Consider the following 20,542-nt stretch of genomic DNA (forward strand, 5'->3'; position numbering starts at 1 on the left):
AACAGGCATATGAAAAAGTGCTCATTGTCACTCACGATTAGGGAAATGCAAATTAAAACAACAATGAGCTATCATCTCATACCAGTGACAATGGTCTATATCCAAAAGTCTAGAAACAGCCAGTGTTGGCAGGGTTGTGGTGAGAAAAAAACACTCATATAATGTTGGTGGGACTGTCATTTGTTTCAGTCTTTTGGAAAACAATATGGAGATCTATTTAAAAAATAGGAATATAACTACCACATGATCCAGCAATACCAATATTTTTGTATTTATCCCCCAAAACACAAAAAATTCATTCTAAAGGATATATACACATCTATGTTCATCACTGCATTTAATACAATAGCCAAATATGAAAACAACCCAAACATACAACCATAGATGAATTTATCAAAAGTTTGTGGATATATACACAATGGAATACTATGCATCTGTAAGGAAATAAAAACCCTGCAATTTGCAACAACATGGATAGAACTAGAGGATATCATTCTGCGTGAAGTCAGAAGGAAAGGGATACATACAGAATGAAATCTCTCATATGTAGGAGTTAAAAATACAGAGCAAAGAAGCAATAAGGGTCCAAAGACAACATAATGGGAGGACTGATTCACACAACTGAGTCGTGGGAGTGGGATAGGAGGGAGGATCTTGGAGTTCTTGGGAGAGGAAGAGGCTAAATTGTGTTTGGGTGTGGTTTTGGAATTATGTGCAAGAGAAGCAATATTAATGGCATTGTCAATACAGAATCTCAATTTAAATATTTAAAAAAATATAACAAGGTGACAATAACAACACGTATGCATTGCTTTAAAACAAAACAGTTAAGGTAATCAGAAGGAAAAAAAAGTTAACTTCTAGAACAATCAATTTGACACAGTTCAGACTGGTGTTAAGAAAAACACAGAGAAAGTAAAGTGAAATTTGTTAGTTACACAGGCGGGGGGGGGGGCTTAGGGTGGGGGGGCTAGGGGCGTGGGGGGGGTTGGGGTGTGAGGGGGTGGGGTGGAGCTATACTGGGATTCTTGGTGGTGGAATATGAGCACTGGTGAAGGGATGGGTATTCGAGCATTGTATAACTGAGATTTAAACCTGAAAACTTTGTAACTTTGCAACTTTCCACAATAAAAAATTAAAAAAAAAGAAAAACACAGAACAGAGATATTACAAGAAGTTATAGTTCATAAGTATGTGTTCTGAAGCCACAAATGATCTTATAAATCGTTTTCCCTGATGCCTCACCAAGAATGTGTTCAAAAATCCTTGAAGATCTAAAAGCCTTGAAGTTCTAAACAGGATATGAGAAAAAGGATTGTCTATGGAACTTAAAGGCTCAAAAAAAGTAATATTTCCAAGGATATAACAATGGTAGAGCACTTGCCTTGCCTGTGTAAAGTCCTGGGTTCAGTTCCAAGCACTATTTAAAAAAGAAAGTAACAACAGATTCTCAAATGGTATGTGTTTTGTAACCTGGACTTTTATGCTAAGATGTCATATGAATAATTTTTCAAATTAAAATTAGTAACTTGGCTATACATTGTGAATTAAAATCTAGAGGTCCTGCATGTTCAGTCCAATTAAATAAAAAGTATAGGAGTAGGCTCCAGAATCTGGACTTTTCTATACTAGATGATTCAAATATTCAACCGAGGTTGAGAACAACTGTGCTAATCATATGCTTCCTTACTTGAGACAAAAAGAGACAAAGACCCCAACTCCCACCAAATTAAAGAGATTAGGACTAGAATCAGTATCATTTGATATCTTTACCACTGCTGTATTCTTTTCTTTCCATGACTCAAAATAAACCAAATATTCTAAGGTAGAAAGCATATAGATCAAAATTAATATGTAGCTTCACATTTCCAAACTCTCTCAACATTTAAAAGTACTTTATAGATACTTGTAGAACTTTTAATTTTTTTTTCAAATTGCATAATCGTGAGATTCTTTCAAAACTGTTCATGATTAGGTTTCAGTTATAGTGTTCCAACACCCATCCCTCCACTAGTGTACATTTCCCAGTACCAGTGTCCCCAATTTCCCTCCCATTACCCCCCCCACCTCCAGCCTGCCTCTATGGCAAGTACTTTTCTCTCTCTCTCTCTCTCTCTCTCTCTCTCTCTCTCTCTCTCTTCCACTCTCCCTCTTTCCCTTTGGGCACTGTGGTTTGTAATACAGATATTGAAAGGTTGTCATATATATTATTTACCTAATTTTAACACTCAGTTCTTGTCCAGAGTGATTTCCAACTATTATTGTCATACTGGTCCCTTCTCTATCTTATCTAAAAACTTCTTTCCTACACACATTTGTGGTAGATTCCAACTACTGACCAGTCCTCCTAGCTCTTGTTTTCCCAGGCATTGGATTTAGTCTTCCAGTACATATTTTTATGTAGCACAAATGAATGTAGTCATTCTATATCTGTCCCTCTCCTTCTCACTCATTTCACTCAGCGTGATACTCCCCATGCCCATCCATTTACGGAACAATAAACTAAAGCAATCCTTGGGGGAAAAAAAGATGGCAGGCATCACCATCCCCAACTTCAAACTGTACTACAAAGCAGTAGTAATTAAAACAGCATGACATAGGATAACATAGCCTCAGGCAGTTTAGTTTTATTGGGTTACACCCATCACAGTGCTCCCATTCCTCTGTGTTTATTTGTATCTTCTTTCTTAATGTTCTGTTGACTTGTATATATTGTTTTTCTCTTCTCTCTGAGTCCTTTGCATAGTTTATTCAGAGCTATGTCCTTTTGTATGGACACAGAAAGACTGTAAGCATGTGCTATGCTTTTGTAACCTGGGAGTCATTTGACTCTACACGATATTTTCCTCCTGGGCATCTGTTCTCTCCTGGACATCTGTTCTCTCTAAGCCTCAGCTGCCCTTATTTCCTAGCACCCCCAAAAGCAGGGTCCCGACAAGGGACGGTATGGACCCAGGGCAAGCGGTGAGTTGAGTGCTACCCTGGCATCAAGATGGACCTGGCCAAAGTGCCTAATGCTTAACTATAAGTTAAGAGCTTGGTCACAGACAAATGCTGTCATGATGCAAAAAGTGATAACTACATTCGGATCCTGCTAGGGTTAGGAATGATTAATCTCAGACAGTAGTCTGAGTCTGTGGCAAGATGTTGCCAGGAGAGCTGCCTTGCAAGCCTCAATGTATCTCTTACTATGTCCATAAAAAATAGTATTAAGATGTGAATAAGTTCTTGGACTAGGGAAAGGAGAAAAACCTTAAGAGGTATTTTGCCTGCTGACAGTCAGGAAGGGCTTTGGAATGCCCGGCCCTCAGGAAGGCTTTTTTATGTTGATTTTGCTACCTGACTGTGTAGCCTAGAAGGCAAGGTGCAGAGACAAGTCTGGGGAGAGACTAGTGAAGAGGGGGAATCCAGAGTGAAGGCAGAGGCAGAGAGAGGACGAAGCTAGGAGTGTGGGAGATGAGAAAGATGGAAGATTGAATAAACGGTTGGTTACTAATCAGCAACCAGCTTGGTCCTCGTTCTTCCTTCGCCTGTCCTTGGCCAACAGCTGTCCCAATCCAGCCCATACACAGCGGTTCCAGAGCACCGAACACGGGCAGTGAGACAGAGCCGCCCGGAGAGCCTGTGAGTGCACACGCCCTTCGGCCTGCCTAGTTTTTTACAATATGATATTGGAATAAAGATAGATCTGCAGACCAATGGATTAGAGTTGAATATTCTAACACACACCTTCAAATATACAGTCATTTAAACTTTGATAAGGGAGAAAGAAATGTGAAGTGGAGCAAAGAAAGCCTCTTTAACAAGTAATGCTGGGAAAACTGGACAACTACATGCAAAAAATGGATTCAGACCTCTATCTAATGCCATACACAAAAGTCAGGTCAAAATGGTTAAGACTCAACATCAAATCCGAATCCATAAGAAACATGAGGGAACATGTAGGCAAAACCCTCCACAATATTGAAGCTAAAAGTATCTTCAAAGATTAAACACCACTGACCAAGCAAGTGGAAGCAAAGATGAACAAATGGGACTACATTAAACTAAGAATCTTCTGCATCTCAAAAGAAACAGTGACCAAGATACAAAGACAACCTACAGAATAGGAAAGGTTATTCACCCAATATCCTTCTGATACGAGGTTAATATCAAAGATAAATAAGGCACTGGTAGAACTTTATAAGAAAAAAATCCAACCTCATCAAAAAATGGAAAGAAATGAACAGAAACTTCCTCAAAGAAGAAATTCAAATGGCCAAAAGGCACATGGAAAAATGCTCTTCATCACTAATCATCAGGGAGATGCAAGTCAAAACAACAATGAGATATCATCTCATACCACAGAGACCAGCACACATCCAAAAGAACAAGGGCAACCAATCTGGCACAGAAGTGGAGAGAAAGGGACTCTAATTCATTGCTGGTGGGAATACTAACTGGTCCTACCTTTTTGGAAAAAATACAGACATTCCTCAAAAAACTGGAAATTGAGCTCCCATTTGACCCAGCAATACCACCTAAGGGAATATACTCTGGGGGCCCAAAAACACTCAGCATAAACACTATCTGCATTCCTATGTTCATTGCAGCATTATTCACAATAGCCTGAATCTGGTAACAACCCATGTGCCCGAGAACAGATGAGTGGTCAAAGAAATTATGGTACATCTACACAATTGAATACTACACAGAGGTTAGGAAAAAATGAATATATTTGTAGAACTTTATAAAAACATTGGAGAGTAAATAGGAAAAGCCTTTTAGTTTTATAGATGAAGAATCCAGAGGTCAACTAAACTCATAACCACTTAGAGGTAGGGCCAGAATTAAAATTTTTCTCTTTTGTGACTCATATACTTTAAATTTGGCAAGTATTTATTGAATGCCTAGTTAATAGCTGAAGATGTAAATATGAATGACATCATCTATACACTCAATTACTATACAATATTCTTGTAAAGATAAAATTAAGAAAATACTGACTAATTTATCAATATTATTATGTAACTAGACATTTCCAAAGCTCTCTGGACTTCTGAATTACCAGAAGCTAAAAACTCTTTCTTTATGATCAAATTCAAATCTCTTAAAACTCACTTTGTTGTTTCTACTTTCTTCAAGACTATGGATACTAATTCTAGGGAATCCAAGGAGCTTAATACAGATATTTAAGCATCTTTAGACAAAGCCATATAGCAAACAACAAGAATAAGAACAAGAACAACAACAACAACAACAACAACAAAAATTTGATGAGATAGAAAAGAGAGAAGGGTAAAATTTCAGAGAGTTCATTTTGTTCTCCAAAGTCAAGGATATTGTGAGATACCAAAACAAAGGACCAGACAGACTTAAAAAAAGGGGAGCGGGTTATTAAACACTGATGAAAACATAGGCAAAATGTTCCAGGATATGGATCTCAGAGATAATTTCAATGCTGAATCAGCTGGCAAAGAAAAAAAACCTAATGTGACTAAATCAAACTAAAGTTTTTTCATGACAAAAGAAATTCTAGCTAAAATAAAGACATCATACTGAATGGAAGAAAATATTTCCACACCATACCAGATAAGGGCTAATAACCAAGATATTCTAAGTACTCATAAAGCTCATCAATAACAAAATATTAACTCTGTCTAAAAATGGAGAGAAATAAACACTTTCCCAAAGAAGAAACAGATGGCCAGTAGGCCATAATATGAAAAAGTCTTTATTATCATTGATGAGGAATGAAAATCAAAATAACAATAATATATTACATAAGTGAGAATGACATATGTATCAAAATAATTGGAAACAGCCAGTGTTGGCACAGATGTGGTGAAAAGGAACATTCATTTATTGTTGATGGGACTATCATCTGATTCAGACTCTATGGGAAATCGTGGGAAGACTTCTCAGAAAAGAAAGAATAGAGCTTCCATATGACCCAGTGATTCCATTTTTTGGAATCCACCTCAAAAGCACAAAGGTATAAATTTGAAAGATATGTGCATACCTATATTCACTGCAACACTAAATACAATGGCCAGTATATGCAAATAATCCAAATGTCCAATTGATGAATGGATAACAAAGTTGTGGTATATAAATACAATGTAATACTATACAATGGAATACTACACAGTGTAATACTACACAACTATAAGAAAAGATGAAATTCGTGTGTCACAGCTACTTGGATAGAACTGGAAATGTTAAGTAAAATAAGTCAGAAGGAGGAAAAATACTAGATAATCTTATTCATTTGTGTTATACAGAGAAACAGAAAAAGGGAACAGACAATTTTATTCATTCATTTATTTATTTATTTGTTTTTGGGCCACACCTGGCTTACTCCTGGCTCTGTATTCAGGGATCACTCCTGGTGGGCTTGGGGGAGTATATGGTGTGCCAAGGATCAAACTCGGGTTGGCCACGTGCAAGGCAAGCACCTTACTGCTGCACTATCACTCCAGCCCCGTGGGAATAAACAATTCTTAATGATGGCAAATACTGGGACTTAGAGCACCAAAATGAAATTAACAAGCATTTGGGAGAGCAGATGAAGGGAAAAGGAAGAGGTGAACTATAAGTAACATAAGGACAATGGTGAAGAACTCCGAATTTTAATGGTGGTGAAGGCGCAGTAACTTTGTACCATATTACTTAAATTACAATTTCAAATACAATTTAAAGGGTATTCACAAAAGTAGTTATTTCCTTCTCACAGCAATTTTTAATAACAATAACTTTCAGTTGCAAATAAAATTTGTTGATAAAGTTGATGACTACATATCAAAGATATATAACATGTAGAAAATAATATTTTTTATATAATTCCAAATGCTCAGAACTCCATTTCTATTTAAAATCTGCAAAATTTTTTTGGGTACGATTCGATTTATAGGGGGCTGGAGTGATAGCACAGCGGGTAGGGTGTTTGTCTTGCACCCAGCTGACCCAGGCTTGATTCCCAGCATCCCATATGGTCCCCTGAGCACCACCAGGGGTAATTCCTGAGCGCAGAGCCAGGAGTAACCCCTGTGCATAGCCGGGTGTGACCCAAAAGCAAAAAAAAAAAAGGATTTGATTTATAGCTTCTTCCTCAGCAAGCCATATTCTGATGATCCAAAGATGGATCAGATGTCTTTACTATAGGCAGACTTTCTGTCAGTGCTCGCACACAGGACTTGACACATATAAGGTAAGCATTCTACTACTGAGCCACATTCCCAACCCCAAGGTTTTCTTACTGAAAGAAGTCTAGAACTAAAAGAACTACGAATAAAGAAATCCTAGAGCTTACCTCATCTAACCTCCTTATTTTACAAATGGAGAAATTCAGGCTCACAAAAGAAGAGTCTCACTCAATTGTATAAATGGCTAGATTAAATGTATAATCTAGATTCTTCCCACTGCTTTACAAGGCTTTGATAATGCCCTGAGTCTTAGTAGGTACTCAATCAATATGCTTGGCAACTCACTTCTAAATTCATTAGGATATTTTATTATTGTTGTTGCTTAGGCTTGGAGCCTAGAAGAGTACTTCGTCCATGACATGCTCATCAAAAGTTTAATGATTTTCATCCTGAGGTGAAGAAAAATGAATTCCTTGGAAGATGAAGACTCAGAGGATCATTTATAATGGTAATAATCATCTAGAGAGAATACATAGCTTTTAAAGTCCTTTCACATTTACGTGTGTCTATTTGATTCTTTTAACACAGATAGCATAAATTAGCCTACAGTTAAAGAATTGCAGAAGACAGCTTCTGAGAAGTTAAAGGTGTCCTCAGTGCATAGTAGAGCTGAGACCAGTTCTTATGACTTCTGACTCCCATTTCAATACCCTCTCTAGGGGGCTGGAGTGATAGCACAGCGGGTAGGGCATTTGCCTTGCACGCGGCCGACCCGGGTTCAAATCCCAGCATCCCATATGGTCCCCTGAGCACCGCCAGGGGTGATTCCTGAGTGCATGAGCCAGGAGTGACCCCTGTGCATTGCTGGGTGTGACACAAAAAGCAAAAAACAAACAAACAAACAAAATAAAAAATCAATACCCTCTCTACTATCTCCTGCCATTTCTTTATCTTTGACTTTTTGCTTCTGGATGTGGGAGGTTCATTTAGGGAGCTAGTTTTAATATTCATAATAAATGCATGGTTACATATTTTTTGACAAGAGGTTTTGCTTCTAAAAAAAACACACACAACAAAACAAACACAAACCAGTACTGGAGCCTAAGCAATAATACAGTGGTTAGGGCCTTGCACAAATTCAAGCTAGATTCAAATCCTCAGAACCCCCTATACCCCTGCCCCATCCCACCAGAAGTGACTCCTGAGTGCAGAGCCAGGAGTAAGCCCTGAGCTGTGTGACCCCAAACCCAAAAATAAATAATTAAAAAAAAGTATTAAAGTTACTTCTAACTGACTAGATACAGTCTGCGGAATATACCCATTCTTAATACTATGCAGTCTCCCATTCCCTCAGAGAATAGGGGGTCAAACCATGCAGGAGTTCTGGAGTAAAGAAGACAGTACTTTCTAGACATTAATTCCTGTATAGGCCAGAGTCAAGCCCAACAAATAACACCCTATTCTTGTTCTGATTCCACAAAAGTTGAGTTAGCATGTTGGATTTCTTTAAGGTTACCATGAGCTTGCCTATAGATATTTTGAATGAATTCTCTTAGAAAAAATATTATGGTACAGATTTCCCCTGGTATTTTTTGTTTCTCAAACGATCTCAGATTTAATATTACAGAAGCCAAAGACAACTAAAACATATTTCCAACTTCAGATTTCAGTTTCCGTTTAGAGTTACCAGTACTGACTCAGAAAATGAGCCAAAGTTGTAGATCAAGGTTCACAGACTCAAATATCTACCAGGTGTTTGATAATGCAAAGTCATTGTGCAAGAAAATAAGGATCAGAATCTGTAATGAACCATAGTAAAGTAATTTAACAGTTGCTTCTCAGCTCTAACTCCCAGTTTCTTTGTGGAAATTTGACCTAAGAGATACTAGATCTTCCATATGAAAAACATGATGAAAGCCCGCGTTTTTATAAATCTTAAGTATGTGTATACCACTGAATATATATATATATATACACACACACACACACATATATATATACATTCTAAATATATACTAATCCAAATTTGCAAACCTGATGCAAGGCCTAGGTAAGTCAATTGACTTTCCCTCACTGGGTAGGTCTCTTGCCTCACGAGAGAGGAAATGATCGCAAAGGTGGCACTTTGAAGTCAAATATCGTATAAAAGATGTATGGCTTCTTAATAGAAACTGTAACTTGACAAATTCCCTTAGTTAATATGAATGTGTCTTTACTGGGGGTTAAGGGATGGGTATCTGCTTCCTGAGATATCTGGATCAATTTGTGCCTCCCTTGGGAATTATTTTGGGGGAATGAAGATCCACTTTGCTAGGTACCCGAGCAAATACAAATTGTTTGAGAAGCCCATATATAATTCAAGTATGGACCGGGGGGGGGGGGGGGACGGGGTAGTAGCCCTGGGGAGTCTAAGGAGGAGAGTTTACCAAAAACAGTCGATAGCTAGTGGGAAATAAACAGAGCTTTACGAAGGTTGGATAGCATGGAGTACACCGCGTCCACAATTTCAAAAGAGAGAAGGCAACAACATTTCCTCCGGGGCTACTTTCGGAGGCCTCTTGCTCACCATCGCCGCGCAGCGGTCAACTCCAGCGACATCCATCTTAACGCACTTTTCTGCGCAGGCGCAGAACTTTTCAACTTCCGACACACCCCTCCCCCCACAAACCCACCCCGGAACTACGCTTCATCCCTGGGCGTCCTGGCTCCCTACTTCATTTTCGAAGTTATTTTTTGTTTGTTTGTTTTTTTGTAGCAGCTTAAATAGTATTTGAGTCCCCTTCTCTGTGCTGGCCTCTGGGAAAAGGAAATGAAATACTCAAATCTTGTCTTTGGGTAGATAACAAACTAATAAGACAAGTAAATATAGAGGCCAGAGCGATAGTACAGCAGGTAGGACGCCTGCCTTACGTGGTTGACCCGCATTTGATCCTCAGTACCCCATATGGTCCCCCATTCCCTACCAGGAATGGCCCCTGAGCTCAGAGTGAGGAGTAAGCCCTGAGCACCAGCGAGGGAGACCCCCCCAAAAAATACCAAATAAACAAAAAGACAAATTTCAACAATGTAGAATACAATAGGGGGAGTCTAGATTGATTACATCACTCCAGCAAGAGGAATGCAATATGTAAGCAAATGGTACAGAAGAGTAGAAGAGTGTGTGTGTGTGTGTGTGTGTGTGTGTGTCTGTTGTGTAGTCGCTGCAAAAAGAACTTTAGAAGTTGCAGGAAGGGGTTTTGGGGTACCTGAGGTATCTGTGCTCTACTGGAGGGGCTTGTAAATTAGTCAATTTGAAGATTACAATAATCACCAATAACTTTAACCTTTCAGAAGAGAGGTTAATCAGAGTATGAGAAGAAGGCAGAAGAAAGAATGATTACTATTTCTATCCAGATAAAAAGAACTATAAGCTATTACTCCACCTGTGGTCCTGGGAACCCAGGTGACACAATGGATTCATCAGGTAAGCTTCAGGTAGAAGGTAACTGGTTTGAGACAGAGAAGGGGGAAAGGAGGAAGAAATTTAAAAATGACTGGGCAGTTGAATTCTAAGGATTTATTTAGAAAACAACTAGAAATAAAGTTTCCTGCCCTATACTTTTCTCCTCTGCCCCAACCCAATCCCTACTACACAAGTGACAATGCAGGCTGAAACCGCCCCCTTCAGAAAACCTCTCTTTTACCTTGTTTCTTCCCATTTGCAAGTAGACTTATTTTTCCAACTCTTCTTCCTTGAGTTTTTCCAAACGAAAAGTTAACATAGAACTCCTATACCAACTTCTCTGTCCTGAACATGATAACCTCAGTTCTGACAATCCCAGTAGGAAACAAAACCCAGGCTGTTGTCAGTCCTAAAAGAAAAAGGTTTGTGTTCTTGACAAAGAGATAATATGAACTAACTTCCACTGGCATATGGCATCTCTGACTCTTTTAGACCTTTTCCAGGAAGCCGATACCCTAGGTTCAATTATTTTATGCACTGAATTAATGATCTCAGCTTCAAACCAAGGATGCTAACTGCACCCACTGTTTCATTGCTTGCTTCTTATCCAGAACTGCATTAGGCCCTACCATTTGGTGAAAACTGGGTTGGAGGTGGGAGGAGTAAGGGGAAAAGGGGAATTGGGAGAACACCAGAGGACCAATGTTTTAAAAAATCTGCCATTATATAGAATAGTAATTGTCATAGCTCTCCACACTAAGGTGTGGATATAGATATTATTAGTCAATTACCAGACCCCAAAGGCTGTTATAAGATAATTTATTATATACTACCAAAAATCTCCAATAACAATGGCACATATAATAATAACATCAAATATGCTTAATTTATCATTTCATGTAATGGCCTTTATATTTGTGAACAATGCAGAGTCCTCAGGATGTCCAGAAGGCTGCTATTGGAGATACCAAGGGATCATATCACATCTTTGAGCATTGATCTGGTAAGTCCATAAAACCCCGTGAGTTTATTTCTAATCTCCAAGGGAGTATTGAGGCCTCCTTGATTCATCTTATACAGAGAAACCATAGTTTAGCTCCTTCTGTTTGGTTGAATATCTCTGAAGGGAATAGCAGCTAACCTACATGAAGGAGAGTGAGGCCAAAGGATAAATTCCTTCTACAAGGGGAAGGACCGTCAAAAGGCAGTGACTCTAGGTGAGGAGGACTTTTTCTAGCCTCATTTCCACTAATTTTGGCTTTGTTCAGGTCCTATCCAAGAAGAAAATACAGCTCTCTCTCCTGGTCCTTCATGTGTATATGCATAAAAAATAGTCTCTAATGTTCTAAAGCATCATTCCCCTTCCTACAGGAGTGAGGTAGGGAAACTCCTGGGCAGGTGGTCCCTGGTGCTGTGTTCCAAAGAATATTCTGCTCAGAGCTCTGAAGCACCATGTGAACCTAGTTTTATGAAAAAGGGAGTAACACAACCCATTTCTGGAAGGTATCTTGTTCAGTTTCAAAACCTTGTTCTTATTGGAGCCACACAAAACCAGTAGCTTCTGCTCAAGAGAAAGTCTGAATTCTATTTTGTGTGTTTCCTTTGGGCATACTCCAATCCTGATACTAGATCTAGGTTTACTCATACACTCAACTGATTACTTTTTGGGGGCATATGTGTCTGATTGGATATGGTATTAGTCTAGAGATGGGCAGACATGGGGTAATGGAGTGTTGGCCAAGAATAGCAGACATTCCCAAATATACATTCCTCTCTTTTTCAAAAAAAAAAAAAAAAAAAGAAAGAAAAGAAATCTTTCTCTGTGGTAATCCCAACAATCCAGCTCCTAGCACCAAAACCCTGCTGGTCAAGGATTCATAACCACTTTTTCTGTCAATAGACATATTCTCAACACTCCAAAATCTTCCCAACTGATGGATCTAGTCACTTAACCAGGAGGATCCCAAGCTGGCGACACTGTAACTTCCGTTGGCCGTTTTGTGGAAATTTTGCCATCTGGTTGGCACAATAGTCAAGGTTCTCAGCTCCCCTCCTCTGTGGAACGTGACTCTGATTTGAGCTTCACAAATTCTCGGGCAACTTCATCATTGCTCCTCTGAGACAGAATTCGAAGAATGGTCATGCCTGTCTCATCCATGTGGATCTTCTTGCCCAAAGGACACCAGCAGGCACAGCTGCCCTTGGCAGCCACATCTCTCAGAGGCATCACAGCCAGTCCCAGAACTCGATCCTCTCGGGCGAAACAGTAATCCTTCACACATATTTGCAGCTCATAGGCCTCTGGTCCCTCTTCGTTTCCCAGGAGGCTGTGAGCACAAGTTAGGAAGTAGGATAGCTGAGAGTCTTCAGATGAATTTATCCCAGCTGCCATTCAGGCCATTCCTCCTCTCCCCTTTCAAGTCTGACTCCTCCCTGCCTCCTCACTCCTCTCCCCCCACCACCCCCGAATTCCCCCATCTCAGAGCCATGCAGGTCCCCACACCATAACTTACAAATGAAATGTCTCATTGTACTTGGGGGCCCAGTTGTTGCTTTTTGACTTGGTTGTGAACTTTCTCTTCTTATCACTTTGGTGTGGACCAACCATAGTCACCTCCACAAAGGGCCGGAACATACCCGCTGTCTGCCACTTGAGGTCATTGGCGGCCACCACTACCCCAAAAAAGGGGAAAATTAGTAAAGGACTGGAGCGATAGCATAGCAGGTAGGGCATTTGCTTTGCATGTGGCTGACCCAGGTTTGATTCCTCTGTCCCTCTTGAAGAGCCTGGCAAGCTACTGAGAGTATCCCGCCCGCACAGCAGAGCCTGGCAAGCTACCCGGGATATTTGATATGCCAAAAACAGTAACAACAAGTCTCACAATGGAGACGTTACTGGTGCCCGCTCGAACAAATCAGTGAACAACAGGACGACAGTGCAGACAGTACAGTGCAGTAAAGATGCCATCAGGCATTCCCAGCATAGCACTAGGAGGAGGGTAAAGAGGGAAGGCTGAGATTAACAGCCCCTGACAGACTGGGCGAGAAAGGTCTGTGACTCTCAGACCATACTACTCACCTTTCACTGTAACCTTGTGTTCTCCTGTACCAGGGTGTGTAAACAAGTCCACCTGAATAGAGATTTCTCCCACAGGATCCTCCACACCAGACCCTAAGGAACAGACACATGATTCCCACTGGAGAACTCTGGGGCATCAGTCCTTATTATTCCTCATAAAAGTGAGGTGTTAAGAGGCCTGAGAGATAGCTCCCTGGATTGGAGCAAGTGCTTTGCATGCAAGAAGTCTGAGTTCAATCCCTGGAGCTATGTGGTCCCTGTAGGGTCCTCTGAGCACCACCAGGAATGATTTTGAGTACCAAGCTTAGAGTAACCCCTGAGCATCACTGAGTATGACTCCAAAACCAAAACCCAAACTCTGAGGGTTTAAGAGGACACCATCTTATAGCAAAAAGCTATAGCAAAAAGCTATCCACAGGTGATAGGGAAAAAAGCAGGGGGGGTTGAAAAGAAACAAAGTGATTAAAAGAATAATGTATATTAAAATATACATTAGACTGGCAACATTTTAGGCAAGATTTCTTTCCAAAATGCGCCAGGAATTTCTGAGGTTCCTCAAACCTCTCACCTCCAGGCCACAGAAGTTCTCGTTGAAGGATCTTGAGGAGGGACAATGCTGCCACCCTGAATCTTTGTCTGGGGACTATGTCTACTTCAATGTCTCAGTATCACTGTGGGTATCTTCTAGGAAAAAACAGGACCCTAATGCCTATCCCTGGATTCCTGATGGCCCCTTCTTGGAAGGCTGATACACTCAGAAAGTCTGTCCTACTCAAACCTGAACCTCTATACAAACAGCAACCTAACCCCAGCCTCAAGAAAGAGCTAAGCTTCAGTCTCCTTAGAACAGAGACTCCACTTTATCTTGAAAAACAAAAACAAACCAGTACCTTGGAACTATAGGTAAAACATCTTTGTCTTATGGCACAGAGGTGGGGGAATTCTGGGGACAGAAATATTGTTAACTCCATCCTGATTGTCCTGGGCTGTATATATATATATATATAAATTACCCAAGTAAAACTTGTAGCAGTTTTGACCCCCAAAGTTTGATGCCTGACTCTCCCACTCCTAGCATAAGAAGTTGATTCTAGTCCAGTGTTATTCCATATTAAATTGACATCTGCACAGTGTATTAACGTACCCTTTTCCGGCCGAATGTCCTCATTAGCAGTAAACCTAATACCTTTCCCATCATGCACTGAGTAAGGACAGGCAAGCCACGAAGTAGTAGCAGCAGCAGGACAGAGAAAGAAAATAAGTTAGAATCTGAGGAGTGAAGTCATTTAAAGCAGCTCTATACATATTACCAGGGAGCACAGAGATATGGTAGAGTGGAGAAAGAAATCAAAGAGCTAGGGTCAGTGCCTAAATACAATAAATTAGATGCATGACTCAAAGACCAACCAAATTACGGGCAGAAGCAATAGAACAGTATCTGAAATGGGTTGGGCAGAAAAGAGAAAGATTGTTGCCTTTAACTCTGTAGCCCCTTAAAGCAGTGGGTGGAAGTGCACACCTACACTCAAGATTATCCTTTCAGTATCCATTCCCGCTCTAATCTCCTATGCGCATTCCATCCCTCTTTTTATGTTTATATGTAGCTTATAGTTGAATGTTTTTAAGCAGTCTGAGATTCTTCCTTACCATGCGCTCAAACCTGTAAATATTCTCCCTGTCCCTTTAATCAAAGGTCTTCTTGTTATCTGTTCCTCTCATCCTGAACTTGAAATAAGAAGAGATGTGAAAAATGGCACAGTACTCTGTTCTCTCTCATCTTTTCTTCATCTTCCTGTTAGACTAGATGTTCCAATCTAATAGCACAGATTCCTTTTCCTACCAAATTAACTCTGCAGTTCAGATACACAAAGCTGCCCAGGTGTCCTGTATTACCCAAAACTGAAGCTCAGTTATGAAGAATCCTGTAATTTGTACCTTCTCATTAACTCTTCCCATGAATTGACTATTTTAGTCTTCTAGTCCAATGCTGGAGAATCTAAGAAAGTCTTTAGTTTTTTCTCTTAGTTGGACAACTTCCAACTAAGGTTCCTAAAGCTATGAGTCTTCATAAGTATCTCATCAATTCATTCTCAAGGCTTCCTTCAAAGATTTCCTATAAGATGGGGATATATTCTCAGTTTAATAAATACAGAATATCCAGGATACATAAGAAAAGAAATGCCAGATACATTACCCAGAGCCTTGTCATTAACCTGTCTGGTACAAGTATGAGGAAGGGTTAAGCATTGAAAACATTCCTGGGTTTAATGGGGCCGGAGTGATAGTACAGGGGATAGGGTGCTTATCTTACACACCACCTTGGGTTTGATCCTAGAACCCCATGTGGTCCCTGAGACCACCAGTTGTGATCCCTGAGTACAGAGTACTGGTATGCCCAGAAACAAATTCTGGGGTCTGAGTTTGAGAGGCTCCCTAATGAAATACCCAAGATCCTCCCTAAGGGCTAGAGGATATTGACTACCTAGGGGAAGAACTGTATTAGAGAGAAAAGTTGTGGGCCCAAAATTTTTAGTTATGCGTTACCCTGGGCAATCTGTGAGCGCACAAAGGTCTTGATGAGTGTGTCTGTGGTCTGTGTATATAGAGACAGAGCATAGCGTAGGGATTGCAGATCTGGGCTCTTCTCCAGGAAGGTTTTCTTCAGTCCATTGCCTCCTGCATGAAAGTATTGCTGAAAGACACGAGAGAATCTACTATTGCCACATCCCTTATAGAGAGGCATCTCTCTAACACTATTCTCAGAAAAACTTATGTGGCAGAGGCTCAGATATTTACATCTACAGAAGCATCTACAAAGATGCCGGAAGAGGATGGTGAGGACAACAAACCATTCATAAACATGATCAGAAATAAAACACATAGCCTCTCGGCTAGATTATTATCTGGGAATCTAGCAGGAGTGGTGAGGAAGGTCACATTCCTGGATGTAGTGTTAGGTGGATAGACCTATTTTATAAGTAAAGATATAAGGTAGAGGAATTTGAGAGAGAAACAATAACCAGAAATGCTCTTTTGTTCTTCTGAATTCGTGAACTTTATACACATGACATATCTCAGGTGTCCTGAATATCTGATTTGTTATAGCTGCCACATTATTGCCTTAAATCTTAAGCTTTTAAAATTTTTTTTTAGCTTTTTGGGTCACATCTGGAAATGCTTAGGGCTTACTCCTTGCTCTACACACAGAGAACACTCCTGGCAGTGTTTAGGTGACATATGAGGTGCTGAGGTCAGCTATGTGCAAAGCACGTGCCCTACCCACTATACTATTGCTCAGGTCCATATTTTAAACATCTTGAGGATAATAACCATATCTACTGATCTATATTATTTCATAATGCATAAGGCCTGGTGCATGTATTGTCTAGTTGGGACATGTCAGTTAGATGTGGGGTATCAAGATCAGTAAGATTAATTTCCAGTGGACAATATTTAGGAATTGCAATGCAATATAAAGTGACAAACTTTCTCAAAATCCAGAAATAGTTTTTCTGGGTTACCTGAAATCACAAAGGAGGGGCCTATTATGGTTCTCCTAAGAAATATGAATATATAGAAAAGGAAAAAATTAGACATAAAAACTACTCTCTTCAGTGTGAGATAACACAAGTTTAGGGGGCACTCATGTGACAGAAATGCTAGGGCCAAAGGGTGTGGTAGTAATACTATCTAGAGTAAGAGAGAGTCTCTACCTTGATGGTGTCTAAGGCGAGGTCAAGGACACCACACTGCTTTGGAGTGAGACTTCTTGTTTCTTCTCGCACCATGTGATCCTAGAGCCCCAGAGAAAACAAGAGCATTGGGACAGTTTGGAATTGTGATGGAAGTCTTCCCCCAAACCTGACAACCCACAGCTATATCTTCTTCCCCTCCTCTTTAGTCATCAATGCTCAACTTCCTTCCTCCCAGATAACCTATCTCCCTGGTCTTAGAAGGACCCCATATGTCCAGAGTACCTTGAGTTTGGAAAGATGGCTCAGCTCTTTAGCGGCAGTGAAGATCAACTGAGTGCCCTGGGTATAAAGGGAATCAATCAAAAGGAAGGACTCTAAACTTCATCAGAAAGCATGGAGCAAGTTGAGGGTGACAGTAGGAGGAAGTGGAAGGAAGGGCAGTGTTCTTACCGTATGGTCAGTGAGTGGAGGCAGAACAATCATCCTTTCCATTGTATTCATTACCACCCTCCAGAGTTCCTTCAGCACACGCTTTAGGACTGTCTTCTCACACACAGTGGCAAAGAGTGTAAGGCTGTAGGTCCAGGCAACAGATAAGGCTGGGGTGGGAGCTTATGAGGCCTCCTCCCTGAAAGACTCCTCCACCTGACCGCCTGCCTTACTTGTTCCTACAGGACAGTTATAAGTGTTGTACTCACTTTCCATCCAAGAAGTCCATGAGTGGCCGGAGTACGCTATCTGCATCCTGAGCCACAGAGGCCCTGGCACTGGGGGATGCATTTCCTGTGCCGCGTACCTGGCCCAGGATGTCAGCCATTTGTCGAACACACTCTTCAATCCGTACCTGGAAACTACACATGAGCCATAGTGAAGTCATTCCCACCCAAACACACATCATCACTAAAGTGCAGCATCTGCTTGGCCCCACACCACCCACTCATGGTGCAGCTCCAGTAGGGACAGCCAACAAGAAGAGAGGGAAGATCACACACCTATAGGTGGCTGGATACCCATCCACCATAGAACAGAGACTTTGGGATTATATAGGAACCACACTTAGCTTTGAGAATCATGTTTGGGGCTTCACTAACCTGTTTCCAAACACCATGCTGAGCTCATCCAGAACTGTATTCAGTTTCACCTGCAGGTCCTTCAGACTGTCTGAAGCTTCAGGGTCCAACTATATCCACAGGAAATTAGACTGACAAAGCTGCTCCTCTTACTCCTTTATCCCCTCTTGTGCCTTACCAGCCCTCTCTCCTAGGGCCTTTACTCCATTGTTATAAATCTATTAGCTCAACCTGTTAAGCACAAGTTAAAATCCTCACCTGTACTTAGACAGTAAGAGGTGGAGTGAGTTTCTGTAGCCCGTCAGTTCAGGAAAAACAGGAAAATACATTAATCCCATACCCTAAAACTTACCTCCTTGCCTCCCATGGCCTCAAACATTTTTTCCAGCTGGACCCTCAGTTGCTGCATGTTGTTCATCAGGATGCAGGGCTTTGGGGGGGTAGATGGATCCAGTGAGTCTTGGATCTATCAATTTAAGGTCCTCCCTCTTTCATACTACTCTAAAAGCCATAGGAAACTTACAATACATACTATATTACATGTTACTAAGTATTAAGATTTAAAATCAAGTCAAATAATTTGAATGATACCTAGAAACATGTTAATTTTTAAGTTAGGTAGATTCCAAATTTCATGGTAATATTCTTTATAGCTTTAAATGTTTTAGTATTTGGAGGGGAGTGGGCAGGGGTGGGCACGGGCTCAGTAGATCAGGGGTTACTCATAGAAATACTAGGCCAAACTGGCTAGATCATTCAATACTCAAGCCTGGAAATCCAGTGTTGCTCAGGCCAAGTGGTGCTTGAAGGCCTCTAGGTCTGTATCTGGTGGTGCTTAGGGTGCCATGCAGAACCAAAGTTCAAACTCAAATCCCTGCACATGCTCCTGATAACTAATATATATATATATATATATATATATATATATATATATATATATTGCTTTTTGGGTCACACCTGGCGATGCACAGGGGTTACTCCTGGCTCTGCACTCAGGAATTACTCCTGGCGGTGCTCAGGGGACCATATGGGATGCTGGGAATCGAACCCGGGTTGGCCGCTTGCAAGGCAAACACCCTACCCGCTGTGCTATTGCTCCAGCCCCAGATAACTAATATATTTTTTTAATTTAACAAATAGGCTAGTAAAGATCTAGCTCAGTAGAGAATAAAATGCCAAAGAGAGGCTCAGAGTAATTCCTAATCATTGTTAGCATAGCCTCTATGTCAAGTTCTGGTGGGAATCACAAGTTAGTTGTATGATTTCTATCCTCAGTTCAGAGAAAAGCTTCAAAAGCATGAAGGATTCTAATGTTTTTCTTTTACTAAAAGTCCCAGGGCTTACCATTTTCTCCTTTTTGCAATAAGCTGGAAAGTCCTTTGATAAGATATCTGCATACTGTATCAGTACTTTTCTGATGGTCTGAGAAAGTAGAAAAGCAGTGAGATCTCTTAGCTCTCCTTACAGGCATCTTCAAAGTCACAACTCCAATCCCAGAACATTCATGGGAAGTAAAAAGGAATCTCACATTAATGCACAAAATTCTCATTCAACCCCAGAATAGCAGTTAGATAAACCCACCTGTCTGCCCCATACTCAAGCCAGGCTTTAGTCAAAAGCACTACAGAGAAGAGTTGAGTTTAGGCCTATAATTAGGCTATGAGTACAGCTGAATTAACAGAAGGAGGGAGTAACAGCCATGGTTACCTTAGCAAATCTCCTCATGTAATGAGACAGTATAGCAGGGTCTGGGCATTCCAGCTTCCGGATGATTTCAAAGCTCTGATTGAGCTGTGTGAAAACGTCCACCACAGAGCAGGAAAAGAGTGCATGTTCTGATGTCTGTTGGAACTAATGAATGATACACAAAGGTCACCATCAGTTATTTTAATTAAGTTTGTAAGGTTCAAATTGGATCTTCCCAGCAGAGATAGAAAAGGGACCAGTATGACAATAATAGTTAGAAATTATTATGCTCACTCTGGACAAGAACTGAGTGTTGAAAGGAAGGAGAGGGAGAGAAGGGGGCGAGAGAGAGAAAGAGAGAGACAGACAGACAGAGAGACAGCAAGAGACAGAGAGACAGAGAGAGAAGGAAGGAAAAAATGCCTGTCATAGAGGCAGGTGGAGGA

The 20,542-nt window shown here is 40.7% G+C and overlaps 1 protein-coding gene across 2 annotated transcripts in view; it reads right to left on the bottom strand.

Annotated features, from left to right (window-relative positions):
• Positions 1-11,368: 11,368 nt before the first annotated feature.
• Positions 11,369-20,542, bottom strand: part of UNC13B (unc-13 homolog B) — a 223,837-nt gene continuing 214,663 nt past the window's right edge. For both annotated transcript variants that reach the window (XM_055136355.1, XM_055136348.1), the window contains 13 exons: positions 20,118-20,261; positions 19,755-19,832; positions 18,763-18,840; positions 18,432-18,520; positions 18,039-18,191; positions 17,791-17,914; positions 17,623-17,679; positions 17,359-17,439; positions 16,190-16,337; positions 14,790-14,846; positions 13,646-13,738; positions 13,080-13,239; positions 11,369-12,893 (listed from right to left, as the gene is read on the bottom strand). In XM_055136355.1, coding sequence (XP_054992330.1) covers positions 12,608-12,893; positions 13,080-13,239; positions 13,646-13,738; positions 14,790-14,846; positions 16,190-16,337; positions 17,359-17,439; positions 17,623-17,679; positions 17,791-17,914; positions 18,039-18,191; positions 18,432-18,520; positions 18,763-18,840; positions 19,755-19,832; positions 20,118-20,261 — 1,548 coding nt within the window. In that variant the 3' untranslated portion in view covers positions 11,369-12,607. The remainder of the gene's footprint in view (positions 12,894-13,079; positions 13,240-13,645; positions 13,739-14,789; positions 14,847-16,189; positions 16,338-17,358; positions 17,440-17,622; positions 17,680-17,790; positions 17,915-18,038; positions 18,192-18,431; positions 18,521-18,762; positions 18,841-19,754; positions 19,833-20,117; positions 20,262-20,542) is intronic.

This window comes from Sorex araneus, chromosome 1 (genome assembly GCF_027595985.1).
Source record: "Sorex araneus isolate mSorAra2 chromosome 1, mSorAra2.pri, whole genome shotgun sequence".
NCBI classification, from domain to species: domain Eukaryota; kingdom Metazoa; phylum Chordata; class Mammalia; order Eulipotyphla; family Soricidae; genus Sorex; species Sorex araneus.